Below are 20,362 nucleotides of genomic sequence, written 5' to 3' on the forward strand. Positions count from 1 at the left end.
AAGATGTAAACAAAAATATTCATTTGCTTATAATATATTTTAATTAATGCTTTAAAAATAAGAATATGAAATTTAATTCAGAATTTTTTGCATTGAAAAGAAAAAAAATTTAAAAAACTACGTATGGGTTGATATTTCATTGGCCAAAACATATGCAACTATTTGCTTTTAAAACATTTCGTCTATAAAACTTAATATTTCGTGGCAAATCCTATATTTTCAATGACGGCCTTACATCGGCAAGGCAGTGAAGCTATCAAATTGGTAATAAAATTTGCAGGAATAGCGTTCCAAGCATCTACCAATCCTTGAAACATAATATCTGAATTAGTGCAATTTTCGGGTCGATTCTTTGATTAACGATTTCCCAAATGTTCTCAATGGGATTTAAATCTAGTAATTGTGGTGGCCATTCCATTACCGAAACTCTTTCTTGTGCTAACCATGATTTAACAACATGTGAAGAGTGCTTGGGGTCGTTATCGTGCTGAATAACTCATCGAAGAGGCATATTATCCTCAGAATTTGGAAGCATTACTCTTTCCAAGATGTCTCTATAGATAAATCCATCCATTATTTCATTAATTTAGAGCGATGGGACAACTCCAGCAGCAGAAAAACAACCCCCATACCATTACGTTGCATCCTGCATGCTTCACCGACGTTTTCCCTACGCGCAAAAACCGCTTATATCAAAACGTAATCAAAATAAACGTTTCAAGTTTGCTATGGAGTATTTAAATTGGCCAGAAAACAAATGGACGACTGTCCTATTTAGCGACGAATCCGAATTTAATATCATCAGAAGTGATTTCATGTGTTACGTAAGATGACCACTTAACACGCGGCTTCAAGCACGATACTGTAAAAAGACACTGAAACATGGAGGATGCAACGTAATGGTATGGGGGCAGTATTTCTGCTGCTGGAGTTGTCCCATCGCTCTAAATTAATGAAATAATGGATGGATTTATCTATAGAGACATCTTGGAAAGAGTAATGCTTCCAAATTCTGAGGATAATATGCCTCTTCGATGAGTTATTCAGCACGATAACGACCCCAAGCACTCTTCACATGTTGTTAAATCATGGTTAGCACAAGAAAGAGTTTCGGTAATGGAATGGCCACCACAATTACTAGATTTAAATCCCATTGAGAACATTTGGGAAATCGTTAATCAAAGAATCGACCCGAAAATTGCACTAATTCAGATATTATGTTTCAAGGATTGGTAGATGCTTGGAACGCTATTCCTGCAAATTTTATTACCAATTTGATAGCTTCACTGCCTTGCCGATGTAAGGCCGTCATTGAAAATATAGGATTTGCCACGAAATATTAAGTTTTATAGACGAAATGTTTTAAAAGCAAATAGTTGCATATGTTTTGGCCAATGAAATATCAACCCATACGTAGTTTTTTAAATTTTTTTTCTTTTCAATGCAAAAAATTCTGAATTAAATTTCATATTCTTATTTTTAAAGCATTAATTAAAATATATTATAAGCAAATGAATATTTTTGTTTACATCTTAAACTAGTTTAAACCACTTTTGTAAAATTCTGTTGCTGGTTGCATATGTTTTGACCACCACTGTATATATGCCTGCCACTCATGGTGAAGGGCATACAAATGAAATGCACTCAACGAAATTGTAGTGAATTATTTAAAGGTGCGCTTTAGCATGGTTCCACCAAAATCTTTATATTTTTTTTTGCAGTGTATTCCTTTTTCATTTTCACAAAAATATTTTCTCATTAATCTTACGAATGTAAAACATAAAAGACTAAAACAAAGAGTAGCATCATCAATTGACATAAATCAACATGTCTCAATTACTTGTCCCAAAAGCTTTACAATTTAAATTGTTGCTGCTGCTGTTTTACTTGTAGTTTCTACTTATTTCCAACTTGTAGTCACTACATATTATGAACAAATTGAAGCTGAATGTCAGAAAACAAAATGAAATATGGGTTAAGAAGACAGGGCTTCTCTATCTATAGTAGTGGTGCAGGCCATGAATATTAAGGTGGCATTTATTTTGCAATGGGTTCGTAGTTGGAATTGGGACTAGCAACCGCAGCTTATGGTGAATGTGGTCCTTCGGTTTTAACGTGCTAGATAAGTAGTGATTTTGACATGGAAGACAAAAATCGCCTAGGCCAGTTAAAAAAGTTTGAAGGAATTACTCCATGAAGATTGTTGTTAAACTCAACAAGAGCTAACAAAAATTCAATTAAAAATTTCTGAAATATAAATGGAAAATTCTGAAATATAATTGGAATATTCTGAAATTGAATTAAAAAATTCTGAAATATAATTGGAAATTTCTGAAATTCAATAGGAAAATTCTGCAATATAATTGGAAATTTCTGAAAATTAATTGGAATTTTCTGAAATAAATTTAGAAACTTCTGAAATACAATTAGAAATGGTGTAGAAACTTTCAATAAAATGTGCAACCTCTAAACTTTATCCGATTGTACTTAAATTTTCAGCACTTGGTTTTAGATGACGGATATTGGGAGCTTCGAAAATTGAAAAAAATGCTTAATAAGGACCTCCTTAATGCACATTTTCTATTCTTTTTATTTTAAAAAAATAGAAGGAAATAATATAATAATTGAAAATCTAATGCTAAAACAAAACAGGCAATTGATTTATGCGACTTAAAAGAAAAATCTCTTAAACATACTTTAACAAAGGATTTTAAATAGAAAAGAACCCAATTAAATCTGGGACCTAATTGTTTTAAAAGGGTCTAAATAGTGACATACGTTAAAAATATGTTTGTGCAAGAAAATGTATCAAAATGGCAATTAACATTGGTTATCCTTAAGAGGGCTTTAAATGAGTTTTTGTTTTTAAAAGCAACAAACCAATAGAGAAAAAATAATATAATTTATTGACCCTTTTTTCTATTTTGTTTGTATTTTTTCTATTTCCTGTGGGGTTTGCCACAGATTTAAACAGCGGCTTATTTATTTATGGATTTTTTTTTGCTTTGGCAAACTTTAACTTGTTGTTCAAGTTTTTTTAAGGACTTTCTTTTTTATTTATCACTTTTTTAATGCCATTTTAAAGGCAGACCCTTATCAAAGTATTAGACTTATATCTTAAAATTTTTTTAATTTCTCAAAATATTTTAAACGTTTTTAATGCTGCTGCTGTTGGTTTTTCATTTCTTGTTTGTTGTTTTCTTAACCACAGATTTTAATTTAAGTTTTTGTTTGTGATTTGTTGGCTGCGACTGTTTTATGTTGCAAATCTAACGAAAACCATAAAAAAAGTTTATTTCTTTTGTATAAATGTCACTTTGGTGGCTATAAATTTATAGCCAACCAGATGAAAGTTAACAGGAATATGTGAATTAAACCGAGAAGTATGGTTTTATAAAGAGCAAACATATAAATCTTAATTTTATGTTATATTTCCATAATTAATTTGAAATGTATAGAAGATATTTAGAAGATACATATTTATTACCATATTTTTTCGATTGACGTGATAACGCACATAATCTTCTAAACTACTGGTCAGATTGCAAAATGATGTATGAACGAATCATAGAAAAGGTCATTGGCTTTCAGTAAATGAAATTTGAAAACATCGTGCTGGAATACATGGTGAGATACAGACTGTCAAAGTCGACCCCCACCCTTGGTAAAAATAAGATGATTTTAAATAGAAACCGAACCAGGACTATACGCGATATATTGGTGTATCAATCATGTTTGTAAATTATTGGAGGGCTTCGGGAAGTTGATTTCAACAGACCGACTGACATGTTTATATCGACTCCACTAACTATAATGATCCAGAATTATACATTATTGGGTCACAAATGAATAAAATTTAAAATTCTAAACAGAATGGCAAACTTATACCCCTATCGATCATGGTTAAGTTTATTAAAATACTAGTTCACCGCCCCGGTTTCACCCGGTAGCATTTACTAATGTTAGTTCTTTAAGTTTCTCCAACCCACACACACCTGCCTGTTCTTATTTATTTGCAAATAAAATATCTAAATTTGTACTGCATACTTTAGGGAGCTCTTCTATTACAGTTGACTGGATTCAAAAAAAAAAGTTTTACACGGAATTTTTGAATTTTTTTTTTCTTTACAAACCATCTCCTGAAAATTTCGAATCGAAAAAATTGGCCAAATCGCTCCAGCCGTTCTCACATGATGCCATTACATACATGGACCATTTCATTTTTATATAGATAGATAGAAGGTGTAAAACAATCTTAACCCTCTAACCCGCAAAAAAGTTGTCGAATAATTTTTTTTAAGGTAATTATGGCCCAATAAACTCAGAACAGCCATCAGAAACTAATTTGCATTTAAATGTTTCGGAACCAGATGCAAAAAGATGAAGAGTGCCTCCGGGCATTGTTGCCGCTTTAGGTGTAAAAAAATATTTTTAAAACGATTTTACTGAAAAACCAATGAAAAAGAACTGATAAAAAATATTTCGAATAGATCGGGCGACTAAAAGTTAGTAAAACTTTTATTTAAAAAAAAATCACACACAAAATTTCATGTGCTAAAATTATGACATCATTCACAAAGCAGCTGACAGAACAAAAACTAAAAGTCAGAATGCATTTTGATCTTCGAGGGAAATATTAACAAATCTGTAACTAAAGTCACAGTTAAATTTAAAACAAAAATTATGATTACTTTTTGAGATAATCGGTGTTTAGTAATGCATGCTTTGAGGCACGTTTGCGGGTTAGAGTATTAAATCTAAATAGTAGCTGTCGTTAAAGAAAATATTTGTCTATTTAAGGATTTTTTCTTTAAAAGTAATAAAACAAAAACAAGTATGAAAATATGATCGGTCAAGCCCGACCATATAATACCCTACACTAAGTAAAAGAGCAAAAACATTTTTCTTTAAAAATTTCAATAATTTATAATTTTGAGTGATTTTCGGCAGTGGGCCTTATATGGGAGCTATGACCAATTATGGACCGATCACCATGAATTTGGGTCGTGTGATTTATGTTTATGTGAAAGTTATTTATGTTGAATTTTGTGTGTATACCAACATTTTTAAGCGATTTATGCACGTTAACGTGATTTTCGGAAGCGGGTCTATATGGGAGCTATGACTAATTATGGACCGATCGTAACAAAATTTGGTGACATGAATTTTGTATATATAAAACTTATTTGGAGCGGAATTTGTGGAGATACATGTATAAATTAAACATTTATGACCGATAAAGTCCAATTTCGGAAGGGCATTTGTATGGGGGCTAGGTGAAATAATGGGCCGATTTCAGCTAGTTTCAATAGGCTTGGTCCTTGGGCCAAAAAAATAATATGTACCAAATTTAATCGAAATATCTTCAAAATTGCGACCTGTACTCTGCGCACAAGGTTTATATGGACAGCCAGCCAGACAGACGGACGGACAGAAAGTGATTCTAAATCGATCGATATACTTTAAGGTTAGTGTTAGACTAATATTTTTTGGCGTTACAAACATCTGGACAAACGCATAATACCCTCCCCACTATGGTGGTGTAGGGTATAAAAAGATTTACTTTGTTCTACAATTATCTATTTCTTTATCTCCCTAAACACCCTCTATAAATTGCCACTATTTAAAAAGCTTATCTCTATTATATGTTTGCCTTAAATGCTAACACGTCCTAAGGTCATTAACCTTTATATAACAAATTTACATAAATTCTTCTTACATCCCTAAAATTAGAAATCTAAACACCTCCCCCGGGTTTTAAGAAAAAAAAAACGTTTAAAAACAAACAAACCAACTTAAACACGTTAAAGTCAAACAATTATAACTGACATCTGTTACAGTTGCTTTTAATTATCAGCCATAAATACCAGCAAATGTTTGTAGCAAAACCAAGTATCTTTAAAATTCTTCGAAATGTAACAGCCAAGATAAACTAGAAAATTATGTTAATTAGGGGACAATAATAAAAAAAGAACCTTTTTTGCTCTATCTGGGCTTTACTTCTTTTTTATTTTTGAGGTAAATTGTTGGAATGATGGAAGATGAAAAATGTATAAGGGCAACAATAACACAATCATAGCTAATTAGTTAGACTTACCCTTAAACGATGAGCCTCATCTATGGTAGCCGAAGCATGATAACTTAAAACTTCCAAAGTAACACTTTGTTTGGCCATGGCAACAATGGCCTTCTCGTACATGTGGGTATTATGAATGCCCATGCCACAGAAAATGGCAAAAGCCTCTACAAAATTTTCATCATTTTTGGTGAAAGTCTAAAAGAAATCAAATAAAATAATAAATTTTAAACATTCTATTTTCCATAACAAAAAAAAAACTCACCAAATTATCAAATTTATTTATTAATTGTATGACACCAATAATCTGACCCAATGAATTCTTAATGGCCATGCATAAAATGGATTTATGCTGGAAATTGGAATTCTCATCAACACTGGGATCAAAACGATCATCCGCATAAGCATTTGGTATATTAACAGTCTGCAATTATAAAATAAAAATAAAAATAGAAATATTAAAATATCTATTTAATAAGTTTTTAAACATACCTCTCCCGTTGTTGCCACATGACCCGTTATGCCCACATTTATGGGAAATCTCGATTCAAAGGGACTGGTACGATTCGTCGACTCCTCCTCACTCAAATCGTTGGCTTCAAAATCAAATACCCGCGAGAAACTTCCCTTGGATGCCTCATGCACCAGCAGTATTTGAACTCTTTGGCATTGTATTAGACTCTGCATGTGTGTTAGTATACGAAAGACCATGTGCTCAATGGTGCTTTGCTCCTCGAAGATCATGCGTGCCAAATCGAGCAACACCTGATTACGTTTAATTTCCAACTGTGATTTCTCGTACAATTGAGCGTTGCGTAAACCAATACCACAGAATTGTAAATAGGAAGCAAAAACCTTGAGGAAACATGAAAAGCAAAACAAAACAAAATAAAAATTAGACAAATAGTGGTGATTAATTTGTTTAAAAAAAGGTAAAAGGTTGTATATTGTATAGGTAACATGGTAGTAGAGCGTAAATGCAAACGAAAGGAAAATTTTCCAATTAAAACTAAATCATTAAAGTTTTCCGCTTGAAAAGTTGCCATACAACAATATATTGTACAAAATTGTTTAGTTTGCTTTAAGGATTTTGCCAGCAAGTTACAATGTAACAATATTTTATTGAACTATGTAACAATTTTTGAAATAATTCTTGGAAATTTTGTAAGCTATTTAAGTTCAATTATTTTAAACGAGCTTTTAAAAAGAAAATATATATTTTAAGGAAATTGAAAGTCTTTTTAGTAGACTTTAAAGACCATACCTAGATAAAAAACAAGTAAGAGAGCTATATTCATTTGTGCCGAATTTTATATACTCTATTCCCACCATCAATATTTGACAATAAAATATTTGCCTTTTATAGGGGATAGGATCAATTATGGACCGATCCTCACAATAGTTAGAAAGATTTAGGTTCATATAAATGTTCAATGAATGTTCAAATCATTTTCTGAGGGGGACTTTGTATGGGAATGCTTTCAGTATAATTTCAGAGTACTTAGAACTAATTTGTTTAACATTATATCAGGATTGCCGCATAATCCACATATTTGAGACTGCTCAAACAGTATTCCGGGGTGACATCAAGGACCGATTTTACCCATTTTCAGTACCAAACAAACCTTATCAACAGAGAGGAGCCAGCTTGCTCCTTTCGTTTGAGCCATATCGTGTTTTCAAAAGACATACAGAAGGACGGACATAGCTAGATCTTCATAGAATCTTATGAGGACCCAGTGTTTATATACTAATGTGGGTCTGTGACAAACTCTTCATATTTTTTGATGGTGGTATAAGAAATGGTGAAGAAAATTTTTTGTTAAAACAAATCGATATTTCAAAAAAATTAATAAAAAAATGTTTTCGATTGTAGTAAACACTAAATGAGGATGGAAAATGCGTGAGGACTGATTTGTTATGGCGGATTTTTTTTTGGATTTTGGTCACAAATTATTAGAACCTTCACCATGAGAGGCAAGGGTATATATAAGTTTGTCATTCCGGTTGTAATTTCTAAATTTTTCATTTGCGACCCCACAAAGTATATATATTCTGGATTGTATAGATAGCGGAGTCGATATAGCCATGTCCGTCTGTATGTTGAAATCAATTTTCCGTAGCCTCCAAATAACTTACATACACGATTCATATATAAATATATCGGGAATACTCCTGGCTCGTTTGCTATTTAAAATCAATACAATCGGCAAATGGCTGAGTTATAAGGAAAAAACCAAGACAACCTCGGTTTATTATTATTTAACAGCAGATTGCTGCCTACCCCTTGGTACATCTTGGTGAAAACTCACACCTTGATGTTATTTTCCAAAGATAAATATGGAGCGAAAACGGGGCTCTGAGGTTGCACGGACCTCATTCCTGGTGAGAGTTCTAGTTCCATGGGGATCCATAGAGCCCCTGGACTTGTACTGTCCTTGTGAGGTCACTTCGATTAACACTTGATGGCTGTGGTTTAAAATCCGAAGGGGGTAGAAAATCGTTGGTTAAATGACTGATGTTTGTGCTAGTGGCAAATTTCGGGCAACCAATTGTAGTTTAATAAGTGCTGTTGCTGACTCTACTGGACCATTAAAAGCCGCAGATAGCAATTGGCTTCAGTGCTCAGAAAATGTATTGGAGTGGTGGCGTTCGTGATATAATGGTCGTTGGTGATTTTGACACGGAAGCCAAAAAGTTTGAAGACCAAAAATTGCTCCATGAAGATTCCTTTCAAACTCAACAAGAACTTGCCAAATCATTATGAGCTACTCAATCAGGAATTTCCAAACGTTTTCAAGCAGCAGCATTCATCCAAAACCAGGGTACCATACGAAATAAAGCGGAGAGACATTGAAGGATGATTTTGAATGTCTGAAATGCTGCTTGAACGCTATAAAAGTAAATCATTTTTGCACCGATTCATTACTTGCAATGACAAATGGATCTATTACAATAACCTGAAGTTTAAAAAAACGCACGTGAAGCCCGACCAACCAGTCGAGTCGACACCAAAGCCAAATATCGATGGCTCTAAGATAATGCTCTGTATTTGGTGGGATCAAAAGGGTCCTGTCTAATATGAGCTGCTGAAGTCTAGCCAGACCTTCACAAGAAATCTGTACCGAAGGCAACTGATTCGTTTGAAACGAACATTTTCCGAAAAACCCACAGAATATGCGGCCAGACAATAAACCGTAATATTCCATCATGACAACGTTAGGGCACATGTTTGGATTTTGGTTAATACGTGTCAGTTCCCGCTGGTTTATGATCCAAAATGTATTTCACAATAGAATTCTATTCAAGTGATCTTCAGCCATAAGTGTAATATTTGGGAAAGAGCTGACAGCTGCTAAATTAGGTGTTGCAAGTAGGTGTTTATTTACGTGTAGTATGAAAATCAACCTTCAAATAGTCATCAGAAATTACAACCCACGAATATGTTTCTTTTATGATATGGAAATGTGCAGCTACAATGTATTTAGAATTGTTAGAAACTTTGACATAATTCTAAGAACCTTCAAACGTTTTAGTGTTCAATACCAAGAACTATTTCATACATTCTAATCAGTTTTTCCTCAAAAGAAAGCTTAAAGAAATGTCGATAGTTTCCAAACTAAATAAATGTGGTGTTGTATGCTTGCATTTAAACAGAGGCGTGGGTAAGTGGTAGGGAAAGGTAATTTGTTGCTATTCAAAAGCAAAGTAATGCAAAAATTCTATATGGAATTTAAGAAATTTGAAATAAAAAGGAAATTTTGTTGGTTAATATATCGAAAATTTACGAATATCTCTAGAAGTTGTTACTACCGCCCACATTATGTTGCGCTCTCCTGCCGAGCTACCACAATTCAAATACTCTTCTACAATACACAAAAGAATTTTGTATTGTTGTCTAAACTACAACAAAAGTTGATGTTTTAAATTAAATAGTTCGTTGTTACAAGCAAAACTTTAAGGATTTTGGAACAAAGTTTTTTAGGGTATCTGGGGAGCAGTGAGCACAAGTAATAGCACAAGTAAGATAGTTTTAGTCAGAATAAAATAATATCCGCAAAGTTTAAGGTTATTTTTGAAACAAAGAAACTTTTCAAAATGTTCAATAGGTTTAAGGACTTTAGTTTTTTTTTTCTTTTAAATGTCTTGTTTAAAATGTCATTTAATACTTAGCTAGACAGAAATTTTGTATTTGTTTGTTAAATTTATAAATAAGTATTTTTGATGTTTAAAAATAACACTTTAACAAATATTTAGTTCCTTTACCTTTTCATCAGTTTCTGAGAAATATTCCCCGTTTAATTTATTAATGACTTGTGCCACTCCAATGACATCACCCGACGAATCCTTAATTGGCATACATAGTAAAGCTTTGGTACGATAACCGGTCAATGTATCGATTTCACAATTAAAACGGTCATCCTGTGGGAAGAAAAAAAAACAGAAAAAGAAAACAACAATTAGTATATAAAAATAGTAAAAGTATTAAGTAAATATAACAATATTTAAAGGCAATGAAAGGTTATATCTAAAGAGTTTAGTTTTTCTTTTGTTTTGTATTTTAAGAAAAAGAAAAAGGGCCACTAAATAAAAACCAGAAAATCGATAATATTAATTTTAGATTTGTTTCTTAAATATGTCCTAAATGTAATTAATCTTATACAACTTGTGTATTTTTATAATATCCAACAGAACCTTAAGAATATACAAAACCAGGATACATAGGGACGATTCTGCCAATATACTTTTATATTTAGAAACATTTTTATTGATTTTCATGATGATTTTCAGCTAGAAAATGAGAAAATATGTTCGAAATTTACTGCATTTTTGAAGAATATAAAATGCTTTTCTATTAATAGATGTTTAGTGATATTTTTACGTTTCAGGCTTTTTGATATATCTTGAAAGATTGCCCCATATAAGGCTATTATACAAAAATATTTGAACTAAATCATTAAGTAATGTAATTGCAATGCAATTTATTATAAAATATCAAAAAATTTGTGAAAAAAATCTAAAATTTCCTTCATGTACAATTTTATAATACTTATGTACATGTTCTTATTGTGAATGAAAAAAGTTTAGGAAATACAATAATATTTATTAAAAATTCATTCCAATTATGAATTTAATTATTCTGTGTATAGTGTCATGTTCTTGTTGTGTCGACCACTGATCTAAACTAATATTATGTTTGAAAAAAATACATAAAAAGAACTTTTATAATTTATAGCTTTTATACTTTTATACTTTTAAACTTTTATACTTTTATACGTTTATACGTTCATACCTTTATACTTTTATACTTTAATACTTTAATACTTTTATACATTTATACTTTTATACTTTTATACTTTTATACTTTTATACTTTTATACTTTTATACTTTTATACTTTTATACTTTTATACTTTTATACTTTTATACTTTTATACTTTTATACTTTTATACTTTTATACTTTTATACTTTTATACTTTTATACTTTTATACTTTTATACTTTTATACTTTTATACTTTTATACTTTTATACTTTTATACTTTTATACTTTTATACTTTTATACTTTTATACTTTTATACTTTTATACTTTTATACTTTTATACTTTTATACTTTTATACTTTTATACTTTTATACTTTTATACTTTTATACTTTTATACTTTTATACTTTTATACTTTTATACTTTTATACTTTTATACTTTTATACTTTTATACTTTTATACTTTTATACTTTTATACTTTTATACTTTTATACTTTTATACTTTTATACTTTTATACTTTTATACTTTTATACTTTTATACTTTTATACTTATATACTTTTATACTTCTATACATGTATACTTTTTTATTTTTATACTTTTATACTTATATGCATTTATATTTTTATACTTTTACACTTTTATAATTTTATACATTTATACTTTTAAATTTTATAATTTTAAACTTTTATACTTTTATACTTTTATACTTTTTTACTTTCATACTTTTATATTTTTATACATTTAAATTTTATAATTTTTTACATACTTTTAGTCTTTTTATATTTTAATACTATTATTCTTTGATATTTTTATATGTACTTATATACATTTATACTTTTATACTGCAAATTTTATACTTTTATAGTTCTATATTTCTATACTTTTATACCATTATACTTATATACATTTATACTTTAAATTTTATACTTTTTTACTTTTATAGTTCTATATTTTTATACTTTTATACCATTATACTTTTATACTTTTTACATTTTAATAATTTTATTATTTTATACTTTTATATTTTTTTATATTTTAATACTTTTATACGTGTATACTTTTATACTTTTAAACTTTTTTACATTTATACTTTTATATAATTTTTAATGAATTTAATTTTTTGATTTTAAGACTCGTGAGATTTATTTACAATTTGTACTAAATTATTCTAAATACATACTAACCAAATAATAAAACTTTTTAACTCCACATTAAATAACTTATTTATTTTAATACTTATTTACACACATTTTATTTCATTGTCAATATAAATTAAATCCATTAATAAAATATGTATCAAGTTAAGAATGAAGAAAAGAAAAAAAAAATTATAGCAAAATAATTCAAGGACATTTTCTTGCAGTCAAAAAATAAAAGGTCACATACTAACAGACAGAAACTGATATAAATCATTTATTCTTCTTACTTTATTGAATTTCTATCAAAATAGAATACTTGTAACAGAAGGAGTTGTTTTGTTATCTAATATGCTTAGAAATACATAGAATAAAATCAAAGCATAATACTTTTCGTTAAAGGAAAATAATTTGTGTATCGAATAAAGTTGTTCAGCTTAAAACTTAGGTTTCTTAGAAGAATTCAATGATATTATTGAGTTACGATGAAATTTAAAATTAAAGTAATAGAGAATATGAAGCATTCGTGATCGGCATTAAGTTTAAAATTTATTTAGAATTCTTTAGTCTTAAAACTATTATTTCTCCGTGTTGAATAAATGAAAATGCCTTTTACAAATCTCTTCAGCTTAATCTCAATTTTTGTGTCAATTATTCCCGATTACTGTGTAACTTCAAAAATTTAAAATTTGGCGAATTTATTTGCTCATATTTCTAATAAACAAAAGACTGCCGCACGACATTAAACTAAATAATAAACAATCAATTTTATCTGCTTAATATTTGTTTAACAATTTATTATATTCTTTATTTATATTAAATATTTTTTTTAATTTGTCTGTGGCTTCTGTTTAGTTTACACTGGGATTTAAGTTTCTATTTATTTTAAGCGAAGCGTAATTTATGGACGGCTGATGATGATGTAGAACAACAAATATTTTGGAAATACACATTCTTGTTTATTTAAGAATTAAAAAAAAAGTATTTTTGTAAATAAATATTAAATTAATTGATTAATATTTTATGGCAAAGCAAATAATTAAATTTATAAAATGTATTTAAAGGGTAAAATTATTAGCTAAATGGTTAGCATAAAAGTATAATATTATAAAAGTATAAAAGAATAGTAGCATAAAAGTATAAAAGTAAAAAATTATAAAAGTATAACAGTATAAAATTATGATAGTATAAAAGAATAAAAGTAAAAAATTATAAAAATTAAAAAGAATAAAAGTATAACAGTAAAAAAGTATAAAAGTATAAAAGCATAAAGGTATAAAAAGTATAAAAGTATCAAAGTACTAAAGTATAAAAATATAAAAGTACAAAAGTACAAAAGTATAAAGGTATAAAAGTATAAAAGTACTAAAGTATAAAAATATAAAAGTACAAAAGTATACAAGTATAAAAAGTATAAAAGCATAAAGGTATAAAAGTACAAAAGTATAAAAGTATAAAAGTATAAAAGTATAAAAGTATAAAAGTATAAAAGTATAAAAGTATAAAAGTATAAAAGTATAAAAGTATAAAAGTATAAAAGTATAAAAGTATAAAAGTATAAAAGTATAAAAGTATAAAAGTATAAAAGTATAAAAGTATAAAAGTATAAAAGTATAAAAGTATAAAAGTATAAAAGTATAAAAGTATAAAAGTATAAAAGTATAAAAGTATAAAAGTATAAAAGTATAAAAGTATAAAAGTATAAAAGTATAAAAGTATAAAAGTATAAAAGTATAAATGTATAAAAGTATAAAAGTATAAAAGTATAAAAGTACAAAAGTATAAAAATATAAAAGAATAAAATAAAAAAATTATAAAAATTTAAAAAAATAAAAGTATAACAGTAAAAAAATAAAAAGTATAAAAGCATAAAAGTATAAAAGTACTAAAGTATAAAAATTTAAAAGTACAAAAGTATCGAAGTACTAAATTATAAAAATATAAAAGTACATAAGTACAAAAGTATAAAAGTAAAAGGGTATAAAAGTACTAAAGTATAAAAGTACAAAAGTATACAAGTATAAAAGTATAAAAAGTATAAAAGTACTAAAGTATAAAAATATAAAAGTACAAAAGTACAAAAGTATAAAAGTATAAAAGTATAAAAGTACAAAAGTACAAAAGTATAAAAGTATAAAAGTATAAAAGTATAAAAGTGTAAAAGTATAAAAGTATAAAAGTATAAAAGTATAAAAGTATAAAAGTATAAAAGTATAAAGGTATAAAAGTACTAAAGTATAAAAATATAAAAGTACAAAAGTATACAAGTATAAAAGTACTAAAGTACAAAAGTATACAAGTATAAAAGTATAAAAGTATAAAAGTATAAAAGTATAAAAGTATAAAAGTATAAAAGTATAAAAGTATAAAGGTATAAAAGTGTAAAAGTGTAAAAGTGTAAAAGTACAAAAGTATAAAATTATAAAAATATAAAAGTATAAAAATATAAAAGTATAAAAGTGTAAAAGTACAAAAGTATAAAATTATAAAAATATAAAAGTATAAAAATATAAAATTATAAAATTGTATAGTTTAAAAGTATAAAATAATAAACTATTAAAAAAAAATATTAAAAGCGCATTTAAATTTCGAAACTCTTCACTTTTCCTTTAGTACCCTTCCAATGACTTCAAAAGCAAAATTATTTTCTGTGACTCACCTGATATGCATCTGGTATATTAACAGGTTCACCACTTTCGGCCACATGGCCAGCAATGCCGGTACCCCAAGCAATTTGTACCTCATCCTGTTGTTCCATTTCTTCGACAGTGCTGCGCGGACAAACATCGAATAGTTTGGACACCAGGCACCTGAAAATAACAAGAAAAACATTAATTAAAATATGAAAAGCTTAAAAAAATTTACATACTGTAATAATTGTTGTAATAAAATTGCAATGTTATTTCCATATTTTGGCAATATTCTTTTTTACAGCAAATAAATTTTGGAAAAAAAACTTGTGATGAAATCACCAGAAACAATGTTTTATTGCTTAAAGTTTTAAAACAAAAATGAGTGGAAAATATGTAAGAAATTTGAACTAGTGAATAAGATATTATTTGCCAAATGGTAAAATGTTGTTTATTTTATGAAATTAGCAATAGTTTAGAGCTTTAAACAATCCACTGCCTTTGAGTGGCTGATATTTGATTAAATATGTAAAAATGTTTTGTTATTTGAAATTTTGTAAAGACTGAGAAATATTCCTTTGGCTATTTGATTTGAAGAAAAATCTGTGGTTATAAAATAGCATTTATGCCCCTTTTTATATTAACTATATAATTTTCCTTACAAAATATCAAAAAAACAAAAGTCATAATAGTAACATTTGAAATTACTTTGTATTAAAAAGAAAATAGAAAAATCTCAAAACACAATAAATGAAAAACCCCGCATCATTGCCAAGTTAAAAGAGATAACAAAAAAAAATAGCAACACAAATGTCAGCACAGTTAAACAAAAAGTTGCATTATGCAAATTTTCTCAAATTTCCCTAATGTTGCTAAAGACGATTTCACATTTTCTTGCACTAAGAAAATCCAACAATAGAAAATACTTTTATAATAAAAATTTAAATGAACTAAAAAAAAAAATAGAAAACCTCGAGCCAACATTTGTTTGAAACTATGGAAAAAAAAAACTAGTGTTAAAATTATTATACAAAAAATATACAGCAAAGAATCGAAGGAGAAAACAAAAAATACAGGCGTCATTATGACTCGGGCTGAAAAGTGTGAATTTATATTGGAAATGTAGCTGGAGGATTAATAAAGCAAAAAAAAACTAGAGAAAAACTTTAATAAGCACAAAAAATAATATAAAAGCTATAATAAATCATTTATGTTTTTTTTGCAAACAAAAACTCTTTTATGTTAAAAACGCACAAAAGTCATTTAAAAGTTTTTTAATTTGAATTCATGGTGGCGTATGATTAATATTAATTATTTTTTATATATAGTATAGACGTTATTGTATTGTTAATTTTTGAATCATTAATAGGCTATCAAATATCAAATACTTAACTCTGTAAAATTTAATTAATGTTAAATAAATTTTGCAAATCTAGACAATACCATCATAGTTATTTGCTCTAAAAACTGCCTTTCATTTGACTTTACTACTTTCACCACAGAGAAACATAAATTTCAATTTTGCAACCTCATGTTTATAACTTCATTGTTCTGAACAGTTTTATTTTTTTTTCATAAAATATCTCTCTTCTACATTTGAACATCTTTTTTAGTTTTATATTAAAGTGTCAAGGTCATTCACGTGATTAATTAGTAGAAACTGCAACTGAACATAGCAACGTATTCGTGTAGACACACACAACAACAGCCAGGACATAACCCCCTTATTCAATACATGAACAACATGTTAAATGGCATACAAAGGATAGAGAGCATATACGTACACTAGGATAGCCCCAAAACTGTTCTATGTCATTTAAAAACCATATGCTGAACATTTTAGCAAAATCGGATCAGGTTTAGAGGTTGCACATTTTATTTTAAGTTTTTAGATTTGGGTAAAAGCAGTAATATTTTCCAAAAAAATTGTATAGATATCTAAATATAAAATATACACATTTATGAACCTCATTAACATGATAACAAAAATAAAACAAATTATAAAAATTCCTTCGCATCTCAAACCCAAAACTTTACATTTTCGAAAAAAAAAAAAATGTTTAAACATTGTTTCATAAAGTTGATAGATATTATGTTCACGAATCTAATAAATACTAGAGAGCTATATTCGGCTGTGCCGAATCTTATAATACCCTTCACCAAATTATACTTTAAAATAATCATTTTAAATATTTTTAGGTAAACAAAATGTTTTTTTTTTCATTTTTTGGAATTTTTTTTTTTAAATTTAAAATTTTTTTTTTTGGTTTTTTAAATTTTTTTAATATTTGGCGAAAAATATTAAATGAGGATTAACAAGTAAGAGAGCTATATTCGGCTGTGCCGAATCTTATAATAGCCTTCACCAAATTATACTCTAAAATAAACATTTTAAATGTTTTTAGGTAAACAAAATTTATTTTTTTTTTCCTTTTTGGAAAATTTTTTTTTTCCAATATTTTTTTAAATTAAAATTTTTATTTTTTAAATTTTATTTTTTTTTGGTTTTTTTATATTTTTTTTATATTTAGCGAAAAAATACTTTTGGTGAAAAAAAATTCGGGTTAAAAGATATTTTTTCCGATTTTGATCCATTGTAGGTCCAACTTACTATGGTCTTATATAAGTCGTTGCAAATGTCTTTGAAATATCTATCATTAGATATCCATATTGTTTATATTAATGACTTGGTAATCCAGATATAGGTCAAAAATCGAGGTTGTCCTGATTTTTTCCTTATATCTCAGCCAATTGTTGATCGATTTTCTCGACATTAAATAGCAACCGAGCCGAAAGAATTCCGGAGATATGGATGTATAAATCGTGTTGATCGGAAAGTTAATTTCAACAGACAGACAGACGGACGGACATGGCTTAATCGACTACGTTATCTATAAGGATCCAGAATATATATACTTTATATATATATGTTCCTTTCACTCCTCGAGGGAGCATAGGGCCATATATTTTATAGGGTCGGAAAATTATATTGTAGAAATTACAAACGGAATGACAAACTTATATGTATATACCCTTCTCACGAAGGTGAAGGGTATAAAAATGTAAATTTTAATGGAACTTCTTACTTCAGTTTAGCGTGGAGACAAATTTGAAATTGGCAGATTTTGAGGAAATTTTATTAAAATTATCTCTCAAAAAACATTTTGCAAGTATATATTCCAATACTTATTTTCAGATTTATTCTTTAAAGTGATTATTTACGATTTTGTAATTTTAAATTTCTAGGACATTGTTAACAGACTCTGGAGGTATTTGGACCCGAAATGGAACCGGAGTCAGTGCATAAACTCTCATTTGTTAAACTATTGGGTGTATGACTTAAAAATGCGGGATTTACAATAGATGGCGTATCTTTTGAACGCGGTTTTTGTTTTTAATAACTTATATGTCATTTTGAAGGGTACATATCTGTCATTTATTCTGAATTAGTTATAGAACATTATAGTGTAAACAATAACGTTTTTTTTTGTTGCTTCGAAAATATAGTATTTTGTGCAAAAAAAGCGTCATATGCGGGAAGTTTTGCTTTACTTCTTTAATTTGAAAAAAATGCCGCTGCAGCGCACTGAAGTTTATTGTGAATATTTTCCATCGGTTTCAACATGCGAGAGCTGGTTTGTGCGCTTTAGAAGTGGTGATTTGGACAAGGAGTACAAAGATCGTCCAGGCCAGCCATCGGTTTTAACGTTTTGATGACTAAAGGTAGGGTCACACATGACAAATATTTGACGACAAAGACGTAACCACTAAATAAAATACATTTTAATTCTTTTATTTATTTGAAAAAACTTATTTTACTTAGGTTTATTAAAAACAAAAAAATTAGTTTTATTTTATTTGATGCTGTTTGATCTTACAAAACACTTGTAAGAGTAAACACGTCAAACAAATTTGTGCTAAAAAAAGTGGTTACGGTTTTTTGAGCAAATATTTGCCATGTGTGACCCTACCTTAAAGGGGGGTCAGACGGCATGTATTGCTTGTGTTTTGTGCCATGTATTGGGACATTTTCCACATGTAAACATATACATACCATGTGATCCATATGAAACTTTGTGTATGTAAAATACATGTTTATTACTCGTGACATTTTTGGTAATTAAAGCATGTTCTATTTTCGTGTGTATAACAGTGTTGTATTTTGAAATACAACACTGTGTGAGTGCAAAATAAAAAAAACAAAACAAAAAAGAGTAAAGAAAAATCATAACAAAATAAGTTTCATTGCATTAAATATATTTATTGTTATTTAAAAATGTTTTAAATAAATATATTGTTAAAAACAACAAACATATAAACTAATAGAGGTTATGTCACATGCAATTACATATGTACGTTTGAACGTGGAAATTATGAATCGTATGTATAACGTGAATTTTGACATACACATGGAATTCCATATGTATCGAATACATGTCCCAATACACAAGCAATACATGCCGTCTGACCCCCTTATTAAGAAGACTCCATGATGGTTATTGTAGAACTCATAAAGAGCTTGCTAAATCATTAGACACTACTCAAGCTGAGCTACTCAAGTAGGATTTATCCAAAAGCAGGGAAATTGAGTATCTTACGAATTCATGCTGAGAGAACTTGAAAGACGATTTTGCGTGTCCCAAATGATGCTTGAACGCTATAAAAGAAAATAATTTTTGCCAACCCGCTGAATTTCTCTGTATTTGATGGCAGCAAAAGGGTCCTAAAGAGTGAGTCAGAAAAAACTGATACACACAATTATAGTCAAAACGAATCATTGGTCCAAAAAATTACTATTTTTTTAATCACATTTAAAAATATGTCAGATATTATCATTCACTCCGGTTATTTCGGTCAAAATGGACAGCGAAAAAAAAGTACGTGAAAAATTAATTAAAACTTTTTAAAAAAGTTGAATATCGGCATTCAAAAAAATAGCAAAAGATCTGAAGATTTATAGTTACACTGTTTAAAAAGCCATTAAACAGTATAAGGAAGACTTGAACATTGAAAGAAAACCAGGAAGATATAAAGGTATATATATTGGTATGGCAAAAGAAGTCGAACAGCTCTTTCGAAGAGCACCGAACATTTCTATCAGAAAAGCAGCTGCACAGTTAAATGCTATGATTCCTTTGCGCGTCTAGTGAAAATATTGAGGGAAAATTTTATAAAAAAACACACCAGTTGTGTGATGCATGATGAAACTTTTCATAACTTCCGGGTCAAGATTTTGGCTGATGGACAAGGTAATG

At 28.3% G+C, this 20,362-nt stretch overlaps 1 protein-coding gene across 5 annotated transcripts in view; it reads right to left on the reverse strand.

The window, feature by feature from the left end:
• Pde11 (Phosphodiesterase 11) overlaps positions 1 to 20,362 on the reverse strand; it is a 220,252-nt gene that overhangs the window by 8,408 nt on the left and 191,482 nt on the right. For all 5 annotated transcript variants that reach the window (XR_010575924.1, XM_065499484.1, XM_065499481.1 and 2 more), the window contains 5 exons: positions 15,137 to 15,287; positions 10,343 to 10,498; positions 6,569 to 6,931; positions 6,342 to 6,500; positions 6,098 to 6,274 (listed from right to left, as the gene is read on the reverse strand). Coding sequence is in view for 4 of the 5 variants with exons in the window: in XM_065499484.1 (XP_065355556.1) it covers positions 6,098 to 6,274; positions 6,342 to 6,500; positions 6,569 to 6,931; positions 10,343 to 10,498; positions 15,137 to 15,287 (1,006 nt within the window). In the remaining variant the exon portion in view is untranslated. The remainder of the gene's footprint in view (positions 1 to 6,097; positions 6,275 to 6,341; positions 6,501 to 6,568; positions 6,932 to 10,342; positions 10,499 to 15,136; positions 15,288 to 20,362) is intronic.

Source organism: Calliphora vicina, chromosome 2, assembly GCF_958450345.1.
Source record: "Calliphora vicina chromosome 2, idCalVici1.1, whole genome shotgun sequence".
Lineage (NCBI taxonomy): Eukaryota > Metazoa > Arthropoda > Insecta > Diptera > Calliphoridae > Calliphora > Calliphora vicina.